Source organism: Nothobranchius furzeri, chromosome 13 (assembly GCF_043380555.1).
Source record: "Nothobranchius furzeri strain GRZ-AD chromosome 13, NfurGRZ-RIMD1, whole genome shotgun sequence".
Lineage (NCBI taxonomy): Eukaryota > Metazoa > Chordata > Actinopteri > Cyprinodontiformes > Nothobranchiidae > Nothobranchius > Nothobranchius furzeri.
Window position 1 is genome coordinate 24,279,255 of NC_091753.1, and position 14,965 is coordinate 24,294,219.

Consider the following 14,965-nt stretch of genomic DNA (forward strand, 5'->3'; position numbering starts at 1 on the left):
GATGCAAGACTTGCATGTTCACAAACAAGAGGTGCTGCTTTCAGCCGTGCACAAATAATGTGTTCTTGGCCAAGAGCAGCCAGAGGAAGCAAAGCCAGAGCTGGCCTACCTGGTGTAATGGACAAAATGTCTAGTTTGCAAATTTCATTTAAGGAGTTGTTAAACATGATCTGTTTAAAATGTTCTGTTCTCGATGGGAAATGATTTGGTGATGGAGCGGTTTTCTGGAAACGCATAGGTGGCTGGTGAGAGGATACTGGGGACCTTTGCTGCGGCTTTTACCCCAACAACCTGGACCTGGATGAGCAGACAAAATGGATGGATGGTTTCCAAACAAAAGCAGTGGTTCTCAAAAGAAAAAGTTCAACAAATTAGGATTAACTTTTTATTTAGCAGACATACACTGGTCTCTAATTTGTTTAATTGAATGAATCTTCACTTTTTACTATTACATGTTTTTAATCACACTTAACATTCAAAGACGCAAGTAAACCTTATTTTCTGTTTGCTGTTATATGGCTTCTTTGGACAGAAGCTTGCAACAAAAATATACTCAAGCACATTGGTAGATAAGTGAGTAAAAATGGAACAATAAACAATATGAAGCTTGTCAGATGAACTCAATAACTAAACATTTTTGTTTAAGAACGTGAAGTGGAAGCTACATCAGAGAAAACCTCACAGCCCCAGAGCTTCTTTCTTCATGCTGCATCCCAACAGTGCATTTCCAGCTTCCACACACTCGGACACACACGCAGCTGAAAAATAAGAGTAAATTAACATTTGAATTTACTAGTAATAAAATTAAAACAGATCATTGTCAATTGGGAAAAACCTTGCTGAAACTTAATACCGATACAGAATGACGAACATGTCAGAGACAATATGAATATGAAAATACGAGATCTTAATTCAACTCCTTTTCAAATGGTTTGGTCAGAGACATTCCTGCTAAAGGTCTGCTAGAGGTCCCTTTGTAGAGACCTGGCAAAACTCATTCTGTTTCTCTCTGCACAAAAGGTGCAGATGCCACTCCTCCTGATTGGTTAAGGACCTTTAGCAGCCCGGTGCAAACTAAGGGTGGGACAAAATACTGAATTGGCAAAAAACTGCAATATTTCAACTCATGAATGTGTCCCAGTATGCTCTTTCCCTGTATCTGTTTTTTAACCACCACCGCAGAAGTTCATTAGGGGGCGCTCCTCATGGAGAAGAACACAAGGGACAATATGGTGGAGTCACGTGCAGAGAAAGAAAAATGTTAAAAGAAGCACCAGCAAGTTTCAAGTCTAAAGTTTGGGCTCACTTTGGAATAGTACACAGTAAAATCCCAAGTGTTACATGAGCAGTGTCAAAGAATGCAAACTCTATCAGAGTCAATTCGATGAAAGTTAGTGTAAAATACATCACTTTGTCCTGCAGTGTTGGTGTTAATATTCAGAGTTAAAACTCTTTACAGTGTAACCCATTAGGTGTTAAAGAAAATGCACTTTTTTGGAGGTACCATTACTCTAGAGTATTGATGAAAATTCCTCTAATACAGTGTAAAAAGTACTTTGGTAAGCTCCGCCTTCTTTTTCCTCTACTTCAGTTGCAGTGGGCAAGGTGCATTGTGGGTACTCGTGTTTTTAGTTACTTTCTTCTATTTTGGGGTGTTTATGCAAGTTTATTTGGGTGGTGTGTGTGTGTGTGTGTGTGTGTGTGTGTGAGGGGGGGGGGGGGGGGGGGGTTGGTTGGTTATTACTTCATTCATGGTTGTAATTGCGGTGATACTTATATCATGTTGACACCATAAGTGAGGTTGGTCAAACGAACGAGATTATTGTGCAGTTCCACTCTTTAAATCTAAAGGGGTGGTTTACATTTGATGCTCTTGGGCGGTATGCTGAACATTGTTCAGAAGACAGGAAAGATGCATGACGCACATAAAAGGACCAATCAACAAATTGAACAGGCGGGACTAGCCGTGGAGCTTTTCAGAGCTGATCACACCAGCTCCCTCCCTCCCCACAACCGGCATGCAGCGGCCAAATATAAACAAACGCATCTGCCGAACTTTTGCTCCGTAATGTAAACTTTAACTCCTGCAGCAAAAAATGCGGCGTAGAGGAAACTTTTTAAAATACGTCAACACGGTGGATTTAATAGAAGCTTTAAAGAACAAACTCTGAACGGTGTGAGGTGAGTTTGTCTCAGACGTGTTTTGTCTCTCCAAATTCAGAACAAAGCCTAAACCAAAGTCTTCCAAGTGTAGCGTTAGACAGCAGATAAACCAGTATAAGGAAGAGCTCTCACAGTCCATCACTTGTGAAACAGGAATGGGGTTTTGGATTGGAAAATGTGACACATTTTATCACAGCCTGAAACCATTAGCATTAGACATACTGGCAATACCAGCTTCTCAATCTTTTGCAGAAAGAGTGTTCAGTATCACAGGTGACCTCACTAGAGGGAAACGCAACCGAGCAAAGGTCACACTAGCACAAAGTGCTTTTCTCAAAATGAATCGCAGCAAATAAATATTCACACCGTTTGGTCGAGCCAGTGTTGTAACAAGTGAATATCTATAGACTCAGGGTTAACATTTTTAAATTTGCTATTCTTGTAAATTGTTGTTGTGCAATTGCTAAAAAGAGCACCTTTGTAATTCCCAGTGTGCTTTTTGTTTTTTATTAAACACGTAAGTGTTAAACATGTGAAGTGTTTTTTTATTCAAATATATTCTATGTTCTTAGCTGTGTGTGCTATACCTGATCAGTAGTGGTTAAAAGTTTGGACCCTGTGTATTAAATTACACTAGTTTTTCCGTGCTCTATACAAAAGTAGGAAATTACTTCATTAGAAAAATTATGTGAATTTTATCGACTAAAATTATTTGTAATTTTCATAGACTAAAATGGGACTAAAACTAAAATAAATCTAATGACTAAAATTGGACTAAGACTAAAATTAATATTTAGCCAAAAGACTAAGACTAAAATAAAATTAAAATTTCCTGTCAAAATTAACACTGCGTCTGACACGGGACCAGGGACATGGTTTCTACAAGAACCCTTGTTTGACAATGACTTATTCTCTCGAGCTGGCATTTTAACTTCATCTGCACTGAAAGTTAAGTTCACTGGTGCTGGGATTGTAAAGTTTGGTCACTTTCTGAACATCTTGGCTAGAACCCTTGGTGAGCGGGTGGATGTGAGGTCCACCGGAGTGATGGAGAGAGTGATGGAGGAGGTACAGAGGTCCTTGTCTGTGTCGCAGAGAGCCTTCGTTGAGACTTGTACTCTATCTGATCAATGGGATGATGGCAGTGAGTATGTTTTTCCATCGCTGGAGGTTAAAGCTGCTGGTGAGGGTTAGCAGGAAGAGAGTGGATAACTGCTGAACCTGAACACCCCAGTGTTGGGCTCCTTCCAGTCTTGTGGGAAGAAACATATCTATCACTTTTGTGTGAAGGTTATCAATAGGTGCTCTTTGTTAGGAGTCAAGGTGGACTCAGGAGTTTGCTGCGTGCCGTGTCCCTGGGGGCAGCTGGAGGAGTTTGTATAAGTCTCCACTGGAAAAAAGGACGGCTGACCTCCAGTGGAGGATCATACATGGAGCTTTAGCTACGAACAGACACAGAGCCCGCTTTGATCCAAGCACCGGGGAGGGATGTCCTTTCTGTAACCAAATAGAGACCCTAGAGCATCTAGTGGTAGCATGTTCTAGGTTATCAGGGATGTTCAGGGCTTTAGAACGGTGAGTTAATTCACACTAGGGGAGGGAGAGCGAGTGAGTGAGTCGTCTGTCTGTCTGTCTGTCTGTCTCACTCACTCACTCACTCACTCACACACAGAGAGAGAGTGAGTGAGTGAGTGAGTGAGAGAGAGAGAGAAAGAGAGAAAGACAGAGAGAGAGAAAGAAAGAGAGAGAGAAAGAAAGAGAGAGACAGAGAGAAAGAGAGAGAGAGAGAGAGAAAGAGAGAGAGAAAGAAAGAGAGAGAGAGAAAGACAAAGAAAGAAAGAGAGAGAGAGAGAGAAAGAGAGAGAGAAAAACAGAGAGAGAGAGAGAGAGAAAAGGAGAGAGAGAAAGACAGAGAAAGAGAGAGAGAAAAGGAGAACAAATGTTGCATACACGCGTGTGTGTGTGTGTGTGTGTGTGTGTGTGTGTGTGTGTGTGTGTGTGTGTGTGTGTGTGTGTGTGTGTGTGTGACAACTAATGGTTCTTTAACTTTTAAATAAACTTGACTTGACTGAATATATATTGCGATATAGATTTGAGTTCACACCAGCTGTGGTGCGGTGCAGATCTGGATTGCTGCCAAGTTTCAGCATGGAGCCCTTTTTCTTTTCTTGGGGACACTGCATGAGGATTGTCATAAAGTTAAAGAATTCACCTGAACCACAAGTGAAACGTGGTTCAGCGTTGGGGAGTTTTAATCAAACGGTTTCCATTTATTTATCTGTTATAGGTTTAACTTATGGAGAACACACACATATGACTAAGGGGGTACTGTATGAGAAAACGGCTGGAGGGACACGAGTAAAAAAAAAAAAGGAAACACTAGAGTAAGATCGCTTCATGCCACCAGTAATGATCTTGACCCTAATAAAATGCAAAACTACTGAAAGTTTATCAATAAAGCTGAGAAGGGCAAACCCACTCCTGTATTTGGGGATCGACTCATTTCTTCCTCTTTAGTGTTAATATTTTAATCATCACTAAAAGGCTGACTGTCTTTAACAACCACTTCTGCTGCTTCATTTTTACCATTCTGAGCTTGGATCCATGATGCTGCCTTCCCAGCCAGAAGCTCCCACTCCTCCTTTGCATCCATCTTGAAACCATGAAGCCAGATCAGAGCCAGAATGGTGGCATACACTTCCTCGTTGACCTGATTCACAGAAACGGATAAAATACTTTATTTAAGCTTTTTCCATGTGTCACTGGTTAAAACATTTCTATGAATACTTCTCAATTTGTTTTTTTCTTTAAACGTCGACCCACCGATGCAGGTTTTGACTTCTCCACTTCCTCACTGGTCTTTCCCAGCACATCAGCCAGATCTGCAGCCAGCAGCCAGCATCCAGCAGCCTTCTGGAGAGACACCAGCTGCAGCAGAGGGTCTCTACTGGGCTTTGGGCTCACACCATCACTGGATTCTGAATCATACAAATATGAAAAACTTTAAAAAGTAGATTTAATTAACCTGTGTTCATTGGTGAAGTAACAAAAATAAATAAATAAATAATTTAAAAAAAGTTAATAATTGATAGTTATATCTTCGAAAATCTACCAATCTCAGTGTGTAATGAAAATGATTCCAGAGGTTCAGTTTTTAAAAGATACCGACCTGAGCAGAGAAAAATATTAATCATGTTTCTTTTTCCTTCTCTACTGAATCCTGCAGCCAGCGCCTCTCTCGGGTAATGAAGGCTGCTCTCTGTTTAGTCTGGTTTATTTATTGCATCCTCAATGGCTGCTACTTCAAACAACTATTCTTCCTGAGGTCTCACCACCACATCATTAACTCTCAATATTTACAATATATTCCTGAGAATAAATGCAGATCGGCCTTGATCACCTATTTTCAGCAGCTATGGCGCCTCGATTTGCTGCTGCATTGGCAGCAGTTTCCTCATCCCCTGCTGCTTTTGCTATATAACTTTATCTCCCGTGTGACGTAATGCAAGTCTGTTCTACTTAACCGTTTCCTTTGACCAAGGAAGGACAGTGTCCTCGTATGTAAGACGCCTGGCCTCACGAGACATCGCCTCACAAGGCCAGGTGCCTTGACATTGAGAAACACCGTACGTCTCTCGGCTGGCCAGGAAACGCCTTAGGATTCCCCCGGAGCAGCTGGCTCAAGTGGCTGGGGAGAGGGAAGTCTGAGCCTCTCTGCTTAAGCTACTAACCCCGCGACCTGACCCCGGATATTTCTATTTAAAACCCCAAATAAAATTTTAAATGGGCCTTACGTCAGCCTATTTCAATTTTGCTAATAATAATTGTAAAGTTTTTCAAACTAACCTCCGTAAATATAAAACAAAACATATGCATTATTATTTTCTTTGTTTAAACTTACCAGGTAGACAATCTGCTGCAATCCGGGAACCACCAGCTTAAGAGATATTAAAAAAAACAAACAAACAAAGTTTAAGTTTAAAACAATTCATTTCACAGAATAAAAATTCAATGTATAAAACAAGTCATATTCTGGTGAGACTATTTCTTCTAAACCTTGTAGTTCATCTTACAGCCTTCGTCACAAGGACTTTCTCTTTTTTACAGTTCCTAAAGTCAGTAGTTAAGTAAGGAAATAAGCTTCGAATGCAAAAGCTGCCCAAAACAGGAATATTCAGCTATCATATATATGAATATTCAGATATTCGCTCTTAGTTGTTTCCAAACTTTCTGAAAGACGCACCTTAACACATGTTTGTGTGCAGGTTATTGAGTTCAGACTGTGTTGACTATCAGTTTAAAGACCATAAATGGTCAATTCACTCTTCTATTTTTTAGGAAACTTGAGGACCTATGTGAGCTGGTTTGAGTGTGATTGTTTACAATTATTATTATTCTTTTGGTGATGACTTATTTTGATTTTTTCAATAATGGTCTATGTTTGCCTTCTAGCGCTAATCTTAGGAAACCCATAAAAACGAGAAGGTCTTATCTCAAGAGGTTACTTCTCTTTAAATCAATCTCTAAATAAATAAAACAACAAAAGAATAAATAAAATATGCTGTGGTACAGACTGGATAGGGTGGAGTCACATGACCCTATCACATGACTCCACCCTATCCAGTCTGTAAATGAAAGGAAAGACAGTGAGGAAATGGAGGATGATTCAAATGTTGAAGCAGTGGGAGGGGGTAGCGGTCGGCTGAATTTGGCAGCAGCAACCAAATCCGAATGATTTTTATGGTAACAGGCTTCTCGACCGTATCTTCTACTGCCACAACTCTCTGCTGCTGTAGTTATCGTCCATTCTTGTTACTGAGGTAACTGCTCAATGCATTGTGATACAGATTTGAGATCATACTGCCCAGCATCACCCAGTTCAACCTGAAAGCTCATGTCAGATTTAACCAACACTGACATAAGTGACAGATGTAACAATTCTGTGATACAACAAGCATGTGGCATCCTTATTTACTTCTGTAAGGACAATAGAGTCTAACGGTTCATTTAATGTATTTACAATATTATAAACTTTCTGAGTATTATCGTTGATAAAACGGGGGAGCGTGCCTTCTCTTATGCAGCCCCAAAACTCTGGAACTCTCTGCCCCTCCGTGTGCGTCTGGCTCCCTCTAGCAGTTTCAAGTCGGCCCGGAAAACGCACTTCTTCAGTATTGCCTTTCCTCCGTGACACTCTTCATGAAAATCTAGCACCGGATTAGAGTTTTTAATTCCGTTTTTATGATTTAGTTGCACAGTTTTGGCACCTCGCACCATCTGGTATTTTAAGTAAGTGTTGGTGATCCTCCTTTTCCATTCTTCGGACAAGGGTGAAGTACCGAAGTCAAAACTGAGAGGAGAGTCCGAAAGTGAAGTCTGTTGCTGCGAACTACATGCCGCAAGTACTTTCTGATCACTTTTTGTCAGGCTCTGAATATGGCATAACACGATCGGCTTTAACTAACTCAGCGATCATACAGTTAGTGGGTAATGTGACGTCATGGTTAGTTTCGTTTCTGAGTACAACAGGTACTTTGTATGGACTATGTGAAGGTAAGGAAATGAGGCAACAGTCTACAATTATACCCCCTGGTAGAGAACTATTGGTGGGTTGTTCAATGAGTGCATAAGGCTCATGCTTGTTTTGGCTGGGTTGCATAAACCCTTCTAGTAATAGTTTTTTATTTGTGGGGAGAACTTCTTGGGTTCTCCCTCGAAGCTTCACCAAACCAACTCGTCCATCTTCGCTTTGTTTTTTTCTGACTGCTAAGGCTTTTAGCACGTGTCGGTACCCATAAGAGAGTGCCTTGGAATCAGGTAAGTTATTCACAGACAATTGCTCATACAAAGGATCGAGTGTGTTTGTGCCAATGAGTAGTGGTGCATCAGAGTTTGAGCTTATATCCGGAACCACTAACGCAAGGGTAGGTAACTCAAGTCCAGACTGATCGAGCTCTTTTGGAAATGTGACACTTATCTCTATGTATCCTAAATAAGGAACTGCTTGACCGTTTGCGCCCTCGACTTCTAACAGATTACTGATGGGTTTAATTGAGAGGTCAGGTAAGTGTTCTTGGTAAAAAGAACTGGCAATGGTGGTTACCTGGGACCCTGAATCTAGTAAACAATTACATTCAACACTGTTAACTGAGACTGTAGCTGTGCATCGTCCACCCACTAATCTTTTGGGAAGTTCTGGCACTGAATGAGCATGAACTGGCTTGCAAAAAAGTCTCTGTCCTTTTCTTAGAGGGACTTGGTTCTACTTTAGCACCTATCTGTCCCACGTTAGGAGCTTCTACCAGTTTAAAGGAGGAGACTGAGCAATTGGCTTGGCCATCTCCCACTCGCGCTGCTTCTGTCTAAGAGCAAGTCTTTTAGTTGCAACTATTGCTGGATTCGGCTCGTTGCTACAGCTAGAAGCTATGTGCCCATCTTCCCCGCACTTAAAACAGTATCCAGGCTTGGGTCTAGGCACCACTGCTGTTATCTGCTGAATCTGTTTGGACTTATCTGGAATTTTAGTCCCCACACGGGGTTTTGACTCTTTTAGAGTTTTCTTTGTCTTTTCATCTGTGTTGTTAACCTTAAGCTGTGCAATTTGGCTCCTGAGCTTAGCGATTTGTTTGCGTAAGTCATCAAAGTTATCTATTTCCAGTTCACAAGTGTTTTTACTCTGAGAGCATGTTGTTTGCACATTTGAATACACTCTAGTTCGTTGTACCCCTAAGTGTTGTTTCATGCGCGCTGCTTTAGTAGCCTGTTTGTCTTCTTCAGTGCGCAGTTTGAGAAGAAGTGCTGTAAAATGAGGCGGGTTGTCTTTCTTTTGTTTGAGTTGCAGGTTTGAAATCAGCGAGTTGTCCCAACAGCCTCTGCAAAACTGCTTGAGCAGCTGCTGGCCGGCATCACTGGGGGAAATTCCATTCCTCTGAATAACTTGGTTTAACAAGGTGTATAACCTTTGAAAATAATCGGAAGGTTTTTCACCACTATCCTGGTTTGTGTTTAAGAAGCGAGCAAAGAGCTCGTTGCCGTCTTCAACAGTTGCGTAAGCTGAATCGAGATGTTCAAGGTACGTTTCCGGGTTGGATTTTGGACTAAGAGCTTTAACGATGCTCGCTGCTGGGGCTGACAGACTCTCCATGATTCTTCATACAATTTGGGACTTGGTGAGTGAAGGATCATTTATACATAACACTACACTACTACGCCAAGTATCATAGTTGGTTTCAAAAGAAGGGTGTGGAACTCGCCCTGAGAACGGTTTTAGTCTGTATTGTGAAGTAGGCGGAGGGATAACCTCACTGCTTTTAACAATATGTTCCACAATAACTCGCTGAACCTCAGATGTGTTTAAAAGATTTGGTGGAATGCAAGGGTTTTGTTTTCCAGTCTCTGTAGGTGGACAATTGTCCTTTTAGTTGTTCAAATAGTTAACTTCTGGTGTTAAAGGCAGGAATATGTAACTTGGTCACTATGGAGCATTGGCTCTGGTTCAGTGACTGGTTCAGATGCATGGGTATCCCTTCCCAAAGATTCCCCAATTTTTGCCAGTTCCTCCATTAGAAGGTCTTTAAGTGATCGATTGCTACGCGCAGCTACGTCCCTGAGCTCTGAAAGATAGGCATCAGTGGCAGATGTGCAGGTTTCTAGACTGTACGTGCTGGCTAGGTCTTGAATATGAAAGAAAACATCTGGGTTCCTAGTACAAGGTTTGTCATAGGGCAGGGGTGTCAAACTCATTTTAGCTCAGGGGCCACATGGAGGGAAATCTAGTCCCAAGTGGGCCGGACCGGTAAATTAAAAACAACTGCAGATTGTTTTCTTTGTTTTAATACATCAATATAAAACAAGGCTGGAGCCTGAGGAGAGTGTATCCAAAATAGAACAAGTACAACACCTGAAGTGTACTTGAAAATTTGAAAAAAAAAAAAATAAAATAAATCAATAAATAAAAAAAAAAAAACCATTCCTTAGTGATTCAAAGAGCTTACAGATCACATGGCTAGATCAGTTTCATACAGCACTTAAAATATATTTGACTCATTTTACTTTACATCTTTTAGCTTTAACCAGCACATCAATATCAGAAGTCACATCCTGAGTGGCGGCCAACTTCAGGATGTGATTCAAGTTCTTGTGTGAGCCTTGAGCGCAGCTTTGTTTTATTTATACTCATTACAGAGAAAACTTGCTCACAAAGATAAGTTTATTTTCACTCTACATTGTAAAGTATGAAAATAAAGTTTACACAACCGTCTTGCGGGCTGGATTTAACCCGCTTGCGGGCCGGATCCGGCCCGCGGGCCGCATGTTTGACACACCTGTCATAGGGTAAACATTGTTTCTCTAATTCCTTAACATTGGCTTCACGTTGAAACTCCACAATAATCTGATCACAGTTTGGTAACTTAATGCGCCTATGAACTGGTCCGAATCCTTCCATAAACTCAAAGACTTCGTTATCAAGGTCTGTATCAGTTAACCCACTGATTAAAACAGCATTTGAAACCTTGACCTTTTCTGATTTCACAACTTCCATTTTGAAACCCTCAAAAGTACCAATAATGCCAAAATGGCAGATCTCTGTGACCTCCAGGCACTCTTATGATGTCAGTCAATGGTTAGCTAAGGTAACAACTCTACAATTCTCCTGGCTGGCTCGCCAAGTTTTATGTAACCGGATTACAGGACACAATACGATAATTAAAAGAAAAAATTAAACAAATGGGCCAATAATTAGGTTCGGGGAGAATTGGAGGTTGTTTAAGAATGACTGGAGTCACGGGTATAGTATGAAACGGTTTGTATACCAAAATTTTAATAACAATAGGAAATATAACACATAAAGATGACAAATAAAAACAGAAGAAACAAATTGACAATAGTATAATGGTCGGTATGAGATTTGATGATATGAGTCATAAGTCAGCCGGCGTCAAGTCAAATCCCCACGATTGGGGTGAAAGTCAGAGTCCAGTGGTGCAATTTTTTCCTACTGCACTATTGAGATTGTTCACAGAAGAGAGCAGTCTGCTCTTCAGTTACTTGAGATGTCCTGGTTCGTTCAGTGGTTAAGGCTCGCCATCTCCCTAGTCAGGAAGAAATCCAGTTCTTGTTCCAAGTGAGTGATCATAGAAGTCGGGATGAAACCCAAGGGGAAAAAAACCCAGCCACCGCGCTCCAAGGGTTCCCTCCTACAGAGGATTGGTTCACTCTGTCGTCTCCACACAAATCGCGTTGGTTCCAAGTTCCCAGTTCTTATTAGAAGGGGTCGAGTCTGCCTCTCCCTCTATCTACGCGGCCCCCAAATCAGGGTCCTTCACGGCCTCGACCGTTGATTTTTCTCTCTCTGCTCATTAAACGCTCGGTCTTTGCTTTCTGTATCTGCGTTGCTGCACAGCCGTTTGTTTCTCCTTTCACTCCGCTGCGTCGAACGGTTTTATTTCGCGGAGGCGGGACTTATTTCTCTCAGCCAATGAAATTTCAGATTCCCACCTGGACCAATAGTACACAGCTTTCCTCTTCTGTTTTTTGTTAGTAATGTTCAAGATTCTTGCTTTAACCGATGTTTAATATTAAATTTGTTATTTTAGTTATTCACCCTTCCAATAATTCATCATAAAATTATTATCTATTAGTTATTTAGATATCTATTAATTAGTATTTATAATTTCCTTAATTTATATTTTATATTTTATCTAAATTGAGGATGGATCATATTAGTAAGCAAATTAGTTAATACCTCATTAAGGTTCTAGCTTCTGGGTTACATCTACTTTATACATTAGCTGTGCTGTTTGAACTTTAACTATATCTGGAAATTTTAAGATTTGTGATTTTAAAAATAATGTGTCTGATCTCTGTAACGAGTGTTATAAATGATCCTTAGAGCCCTTTTTTGTAACACAGGTAATGATGATAATGCACATTTATAGGTGTTTCCCCAAACCTCTGTACAGTAATGTAAATATGTGCAAATAAGTGAACAGTATAGAATGTGGAGTGACTTTTGGTCCAGAACGTGTTTGACTTTATTTAATATTGAGAAGCTTCTTGAGGTTTTATTGTTTATTTTAATGTGAGCTTTCCAGCTGATTCTATTGTCTATTATTACACCAAGAAATCTCATCTCCTTTACTCTTTCAATTATCACACCATCAATTTGGATTTGTTCTTGTAAATTTAGGCTGCTGTTCCCAAACAAAATGATTTTAGTTTTATTCAAGTTAAGTGATAATTCCATTCAAACCATTATTTTATTTTTTGTAGTTCTGAGTTGAGCGTATGTTGGAGTTCCTTAAAATTATCCCCAGGACAGAAAATATTTGTATCATCTGCAAATAAAATTAACTTTAATGATTGTGACACCTTTCAGATGTCATTAATATAAAGAATGAACAGTTTTGGACCAAGCACTGACCCCTGGGGAACACCACAAACAATGTCCAAGCATGATGAGTTGATTCCATCCAACTTCACAAACTGCTTCCTGTCAGTCAAATAATTCCTGATCCAGTATAGTGCCACCCCCGATTCCAAAGCATTCCAGTTTATTTAGTAGGATGTTATCATTGATTTTCTAATTATCTTCGTGCCATTTTTCTTTAATAGTTTATATCCATTAAACATATACTACAATTCTTGCTTTACTTTAATTAAAGGGACTTTACGGAGTTTTGAATTTTTATGCTCGCGATTGCCCCCTCAGGCCAAAAGCATAACGGCAGCTTCAAGAGTAGGCTCGTGCACGAGGCGCGCATGCTGTACATGCACATTCAACGAAAATAATAGCTGAGACAGTCCAGTGTGTGTGTGTGTGTGTGTGTGTGTGTGTGTGTGTGTGTGGCCCGGAGGACAGAGGACAGGAGAACACGCAGCTAATTAATTAAATAATTTGGTTCTGTACCAGCACAGCCGACAAAGGTTTATGATGGGTCAGTCTCCCTGCATGCTCAGATCATGCCCTTCCCTTGCTTGAAAAATTGGTCCAAAATGAAAGTTGAACCCACATCTTTTTTTATCTGTGAATTCAATGCCGTTCGACGAGTCTCAAATAAAAATGTGGGCATCTTACTGTAAAAAAAAATACCATTAATGTAAAAAATAAACTAATTAAATTATGTTCACATCCAGAATCAAACCCAGGTCTTCCGCACCGGAGTCTGCCGTCTTACTGGATGAGCTATAGCACCAGTGACATCTTTTGTATCTGTAATATTTATATTCCTGATGACAGCTGAAACAACGTTCAAATAACGGTTCGGAGCGAAAATGGCTATTTTGTTGCTAATTTGCAGGAAATATCTAGAAGAAAGTAGCTAAGCGTCCTCAGAAATGTAGCTAGGTTCATCACTAGGCGTTAGGAACAGTGACAAAGTCGCTGAGTTGGCACTACCTCACTCTCTCACCTGCTAAAGCTACTGATGGCAAATGCTACAGGCTATGCCTGAGAGTGAACGCGCATGAAGCAGCCTGCTCGACCCGAGCAGCTAAATTTTTCTGTGATTTTACAGAAAAATAGGCAATCACAGTAAAAATGCCAGGGCTCATTCTACAGGACCAGGGCATTGCATGAGAATGTATGAAGAAATGTATTATTTCTATACATGTTTTGGCTGTCAAACTTCCATAATGCCCCTTTGATTAGAAAAGATCGATCGCAAAGATTTGATCCCAAATATTATGCACTAAAACAAAGCAATTAAGTTAATGACCTATCTGATAATCTTGTATTGTTAAAATATATCATCAGTTTGAAATAAATAAATGGTCATGAGCATTTCTTTGTTATGATTCTACATTGTTTTGTGTTTAACTGATGAGGTGAGGATGGTACAGCACAAACCTCGAAATCTCATGAAAGATGATCCTTTAGAGACAGGAAACACCCAAAGGAAGAAGAGAAAAGAAAGCATTACATTACAACTGGTTTCATAGTTTTGTGTTACAAATACCAATGTCAGAGCCACAATTAGTTTATTTTGATAAATATCAGTATTATAGACTGATAACTTTCTTCAGACCTTCACAATAAAAGGCTTTAACCCCTTATAGGGCCAACAACTTAGACACTTCCACTGCCTTTGCACAAACTCTTAGAATTACAGTATTTCATCCCACCAATCATCAGACACCACGCTAGTCACAGTTTGCGTCTTAGTTCTGGTCAACCAATCAGCGCAGGGCTAAGATGGGCCAAATACGGGTGTGTGTGTGTGTGTGTGTGTGTGTGTGTGTGTGTGTGTGTGTGTGTGTGTGTGTGTGTGTGTGTGTGTTTGTGAAAAAACAGAAAACTGCCTTCCAATGGGAGAGGACAAGGAAAATGAAAGATGCTGATGTCAGAGGGCCCATCTAATATTGCTGCATCCCAGGCAAGTTTGTCAGATGACCTGGATTAGGTGTTTTCCTCAAAAACCTCACAGATGTGGTTCACTCATTTAATCAGTGCATTTGCAGTGGTCTCTAGTAGGGGTTGTACGAACTAGTCGACTAGTCGACTTCACGGCTCTGTAGTGACTTTTTATGCCTGTCATCAACTAGTTGCTGTCACGTGATAATGACTGACAAGATGCAGTCCTCGGAAAAGACAGCAGGTGATGAGCCCCTGCGCGTCTGGATCGAGGCGGAGGCGACGCGCTGTGCGGTACTGACACCGGCGGTAAAACGGACATTTAACCAAACTGTGACGTTTTCCCTCTTGCAATTTAACATTCCCCTCACCCCCATCCTAATCTTAACCAGTTTGCGCATGCAAAGCTCTGATCGTTGACGTGCGCTCCAGACATTGCGTCCTGAGCAC

General features: G+C 40.6%; 1 protein-coding gene across 4 annotated transcripts in view; it reads right to left on the bottom strand.

Annotated features, from left to right (window-relative positions):
- Positions 1–371: 371 nt before the first annotated feature.
- The window catches only part of LOC107396816 (von Willebrand factor A domain-containing protein 5A), a 36,435-nt gene continuing 21,841 nt past the window's right edge, over positions 372–14,965 (bottom strand). For 2 of the 4 annotated variants that reach the window (XM_054742893.2, XM_015976666.3), the window contains 5 exons: positions 14,012–14,035; positions 6,065–6,100; positions 4,987–5,141; positions 4,750–4,873; positions 372–758 (listed from right to left, as the gene is read on the bottom strand). In XM_054742893.2, the coding sequence (XP_054598868.2) occupies positions 679–758; positions 4,750–4,873; positions 4,987–5,141; positions 6,065–6,100; positions 14,012–14,035 (419 nt within the window). In that variant the 3' untranslated portion in view covers positions 372–678. The remainder of the gene's footprint in view (positions 759–4,749; positions 4,874–4,986; positions 5,142–6,064; positions 6,101–14,011; positions 14,036–14,965) is intronic. The other 2 variants (XM_054742894.2, XM_015976667.3) reach the window with 1 other exon arrangement.